The sequence below is a fragment of the Bidens hawaiensis genome, unplaced genomic scaffold, assembly GCF_021521415.1.
Source record: "Bidens hawaiensis isolate Kalapana, Puna unplaced genomic scaffold, B.hawaiensis_p1.1 tig00029749_1, whole genome shotgun sequence".
NCBI lineage: Eukaryota > Viridiplantae > Streptophyta > Magnoliopsida > Asterales > Asteraceae > Bidens > Bidens hawaiensis.
In genome coordinates, this window is record NW_027494942.1 from 120680 (window position 1) to 126028 (window position 5349).

Here is a 5349-nt window from a genome sequence, read left to right on the forward strand (position 1 = left end):
TATTTGAAAAAACAAATATATGTTCCTTTTTTAACCAACCAAGAAACATGGATAAAATTAAATATTTATTAGACTTTTATTTTTTAGTGTAAAGGGAGTTATCTTTTAGCCAATGTGGACCTGCCCTGAATAAGGTTGATGACTTAATGCTTGATCAGGAAATACAACTACTTGTCTTTGGCCATTAATTATGTTTTTAATTTTGTAGATGTTAATGTGTCATGTGTGAAAGCTTTGCATAAGCTTGTATCTTTTGTGCAACTCAACTAGTGTGTATTGTACTATTGTTTATGCATAGGAATAGGGTACAAGAAGATATTGCTTAGGTAACAATGAAATATGAAAGTGATTTATAATTGAAAATTTTGCATAACATAAAACTTTTGAAAAGAAGAGCTGGCGAGGAGTTTTGGTCCATCATATTTATGTAAATCTGATATATTAGAGGGTCATGACCCATGATGTTAAATTTGCTGAGGTGTTGTTTTTGTTTAATATTTGTCTTCCAACAAATTGCTTATGTGAGTCTAATTTGTAATTAATTTTTTGTACTAAAATAATTAATGTAATTCTAACAAATTGTTTATGGCAAATTTGGTTAGTGATGCATAAAAAAATACTTATATTATTTTGTAAGAACGAACTAAGCGTTGTAATACTAAACATATATGGTCTTCACAAACTTAAACGTTGTAATGCTAAGCATATATGGTCTTCACAAACTTAATAACAACCTGTGCGATAAGTAAACATTATATGCTAAACATCTATGGTCTTTACAAACTTAATAACCAACCCGTGTTAATTCATCTATGGTCTTCACAAACTTAATAATGCTAAACATGTATGTATGGTCTTTACTAACTTAATAATAGCCAGCCCACGCTAATTTATCTATGGTTTTCACAAACTTAATAACGACCCGTGCAATAAGTAAACATTATATGCTAAACATTAATTATGGTCTTTACAAACTTAATAACCGACAAGTAAATATTATATGCTAAACATCTATGGTCTTTACAAATTTAATAACCAATAAAAACTAGTTATGTGTTTAATTTTGTAGATGTTAATGTGTCATGTGTGAAAGCTTTGCATAATGTGTCATGGTACATGAAGATATTGCTTAGGTAACAATGAAATATGAAACTGATTTATAATTGAAAATTTTTCATAACATAAAACATTGGAAAAGAAAATAAAGATTTCATTTATCAACACTCCAAATGATTTTTTCTTAGTAACTTGTAAGTAAAAACACACACATGTACAACTCTTTATTGTTATTGAATGTACAAGTGGTGTGAAGCACGCGGTGATTGTGAATGTCCCCTAGGGAACGAACTCAACGGTTTGGTTTCAGTTTGGAACTTCATAAGAGGCACTATTGAATCCAATCGGCAGCGGTCTTTCATAGCCCCATTGAGCACAACCGACGCCTTCTCGCCACCACCCATCACCATGTGTTCACCAGATACTCTCACCGATTTGTGACTATTACACCCTGAAAGAATCCCACCTTTAATAATTCTCTCCATATCACCACTACCCCCCTTACCGTTCCTAGACAGCGTCATATGTTGATTCTTCGGCAGCTTCGTGTCTTCATAATCTGATATTATTGAATACCCGGCCACACTAGTGGTAACTACACTCCATGCAATGCTAGCCTCGCTCGGGGCATACCCGTTTGGCAATGTTGCGTTACTTGATCTCCCGTTGGAAACTTGTCGTGCAAGAAACGAGTTATTTCCATTAGTCGAGAAGCTCTCGATCTCAAACAAATCCGAGCTTGCATCGCTACCCACATCGTTGTTTTCCCCGATGTTAATATCGAGGTTTTCCACTCGCGGGGTCACACCTTCCCAATTTAGCATAGTTAACTTCCTCTCCAAGCTAAATGACTTCTTCCCCTTCTCCAAAACCGGAGAACCGAATGCCTCTGACGAGTTCCTTCGTGTTTTAACATGAATAATTTCACTTTCGTCGTCTCTTGATACTTCATTTTTTACCATCGGGCACGCATTTATCACTGGAAAAGTGAAACAATCTTCTTTTTGACTTTCGTCAGTGAAACCACCAGTTAAAACAGCTTTAACTGGCGGTTTCAAAGGTTCTTTTACAAGAACCTTGTTTTCCGTAATCTTAACAGATTTGTTATCGTTGCAGTTGCAACCAAGGGAGATAAACAAGCTCTTTACAGCGCTTGTTTTCTCCCTTTTGGACGAATGACTAGTCCGATTACCATTACCATTACCATTACCATTGTTAGCCAATAAACCGCTTCGGCTATTCCAACTCGCTTCCGAGCGAACGCTTGGAGTAACCGATCCGGTTTTTGGTTTAGCTCGTTCTTCGTCTTCATCTTTACCTTTATCTTTTTCTTGTTGGTCCTTGGGATGATGAAAATTTGTAGGCTTGATCATGGAGTTAGGAGTTCTTGAAACTTGTTCATCCATGGCTCCTTTGAAGTACTTTTCGGCTCCAAAAATCCCGATTTCGCCATCCTCCACCTTCTTCTTGGAGCTAATATGAGATGGGTGTGTAAGTTTGAGAACCATAGCACTACTATTGTCATGATTCAAGTAAGATGAGAATGATGCATCATGAAGATCAACATTCTTTCCAAATAAAGAAACCCTTTTATCTGAGGTGATCATGGTACTTTTTTATTAACAAAATGTTGTAAACAATGAAACAAGTAACACTTACTAATAAAAATCCAAACTTTTTCAGGAATGTTGGATCAAAACAGCATTTGATCAAGAAGAAATGGACAAAAAAAGATCTTTTTTTTTGGTTATTGTTGCAGGAAGTAATGAAGGTGGTGATGAAGGTTTGAGGAGTTGGAAAAGTAGTTTAGGAGTATGGGGGTGATGAAGATGAGGGGGCCATTTGTTGTATAAATAGGGAGAGTTATGGAGATGGATTGAGTAATTGAGTTGGTAAAGCATGTGCATATGCTTCTTGTACTTTTCACTCTTTTGATACTTTTGTCCCTTAAATATATTTACTTTTTTCTTTCGGAACTGAAATAACGGTAAGGTTGATGTCATGTGATCTTGAGGTTATGAATTCGAGTGTGAGAGCATGCTCTAATGGAGGGTAACGATGCGTATATCATGTTCAAGTCGACCTGACAGCTCCCTGGACCTATGCATGCGAGAGCCTTGTGTATCGAATCAACTTTTATATGTTTTGAAACCTTATAATTAGTCTCATCATCTTTTCATTTTTGTAAAGATCAAGAAATAAATGTTCAAGACCCAAGATAAATAATTAAATTTAAGATAAAACAATAGCCTATAGTGTGTCAAATCTGTCATCATGCTCAAATATAATCATGAGAAAGAATGGGTTCTTGTGACAATACAAATGATAGGGTAAGGTTACTGTGTATAATTGCACGCCTTAATTATTATTAGTGTTGTTACTATTATTTCTAACCGAGTGACTAATCCGAAATAGCTTAGTTATATTTGATAATACAATGCAGACAAGATTAATAATAACATGGTCCATACACACCGCTCGTATATCAATTCTAATTGTCATATCGACTCGTTGGCAATAACGAAAGTCACAAATATTTCGGATAATTTCGTCACTAGAACTTTGTAAAATATTATCTATCAATCTTGTCTTTGCTAGACAAATGTTACTGTTGAGGTGGAAAGAAAGTACATCTTGTTAATTGAATCAGTTCACACACTTCATTTTGTGGTGAGGCTGAGGGGTGTGGAGCGCTAGAGGGGGCGCGTGAGCCCATCCGCTCGCGCCCCGGGGTGCGAGCACCACACCACCGAGGCGCGAGAGGGGCGCGAGAGGGGCGCGAGCGCGGAAAAAGAGGCAGGCGCAAGGCCAGTAGCGGCTGGGAATGGGCGTAAAGTGGGCTTCGGAATGCGTGCATGACCGTTGGGGCTTTATAAATTGAGCCGTTGGCTCTTTAAGTTTATTAAAAAAAAAAAAATTTTCTCTATATAAACCAATATCAACCCAATATCACATACCACACCCAAAATCACATAAAATACTTACCACAACCTCAAAAAAACCCAAAATCACCCCATCTTCCAAACCTTTTTTTAAAAACATGGCTGGAAATTGGTACCCAAACCTAGATTCAGATTACAGTTACGACGATTTAAAAACATGCTGATGGAAAAACAAAAGGAACGTATCCGGAAGAGGTTGATCGAAGAAGACCAAGCCGAAGAATAAGAATAATGTTTTTTTTAGTACTTTAATTTTTTTTTAGATATTAATGTGTTTTTTTAATTAATGTGTGTTTTTTTAAATAATTTATGAGTTTTTTTAATAATACGTTTTTTTAATACATTTATAAAAAAATAAAAAAAAAACCGCTCGCGCCCCCTCTCGCGCCCCTCCACACCATGTCCCGGGGCGCGAGCACCACAACCAACACCCATCTTATCAAGTTTCTCTCTCTGCCACACGTCACAATATTATTGGCTGGCGCCCCCACTCGCGCCCCCTCTCGCGCCCCCCACACCCCTCAGCCTGAGTATTGAACAACCTTTTGGCATCAAGAAATAAGTGAGCACAAGTAGTGTTTTCTTGTACAAATTATGAGATGATAATTAGCCAATTAGGTATGGTGGGATTTACACTATTTAGAAATAGTTATATCAACAATAAACTTCATTCCATAAGATTTTATAAGATATTCTCATCCTTTTTAGTTGTGTGAATCATGAAATTAAGTATGGTTATTGTCATTGCATGTGATATTTTCTTTAACTTTATGTAATGTATAATCATGTGGAGAAAGACAAATAAGTATCAACATTATATTTCTTTGAAACTTTGAAAACTATCAAGAAAAGATTTGGTTTTTGAAAATGTTTCGGTTGGGGATTAACTCTTAAGTGAATATCTTGCTTAAGCAAAAAAAAAATACGTTATTTTTGGTGATTTTAAGGTTCGTTTTTAAAGTAATACATGTTTGGTTCGTTTTCCTTTGGGCCGGGTTTGGATCAAGAAAAGTGGGACGTAGGGGGCAACCAGCCCTAGCGTTGTTTAAGACTTCTTGTTTATCAAGTTACAAACTCTATTAGTCTTTCTGTACATATTGCTATGTACTTGTGATTGTTAACATTCAACACAGAATATCTAGTTGTCACATGCAGACGTAGGTCAGTTGAGACCGAACCAAATTAAATTCTTGTGCTTGTTTATTTGCTTTCTTGTTTTGTGTTTGGGCCGGGTTTAGATCAAGAAAAGAGGGGCGTATGGGGTAGCCAGCCCTAGCGTCGTTTAAGATTTCTTGTTTATCAAGTTACAAACCCTAGTAGTCTTTTTGTATATACTTCTATGTACTTGTGA

The 5349-nt window shown here is 36.3% G+C and overlaps 1 protein-coding gene across 1 annotated transcript; it reads right to left on the bottom strand.

The window, feature by feature from the left end:
- Positions 1-1193: 1193 nt before the first annotated feature.
- On the bottom strand, positions 1194-2793 carry LOC143579436 (protein PHYTOCHROME KINASE SUBSTRATE 1-like). Its single transcript, XM_077062743.1, has one exon. The coding sequence runs from the start codon at positions 2661-2663 to the stop codon at positions 1287-1289; it is 1377 nt and encodes a 458-aa protein (XP_076918858.1). The 5' UTR covers positions 2664-2793; the 3' UTR covers positions 1194-1286.
- Positions 2794-5349: the final 2556 nt, after the last annotated feature.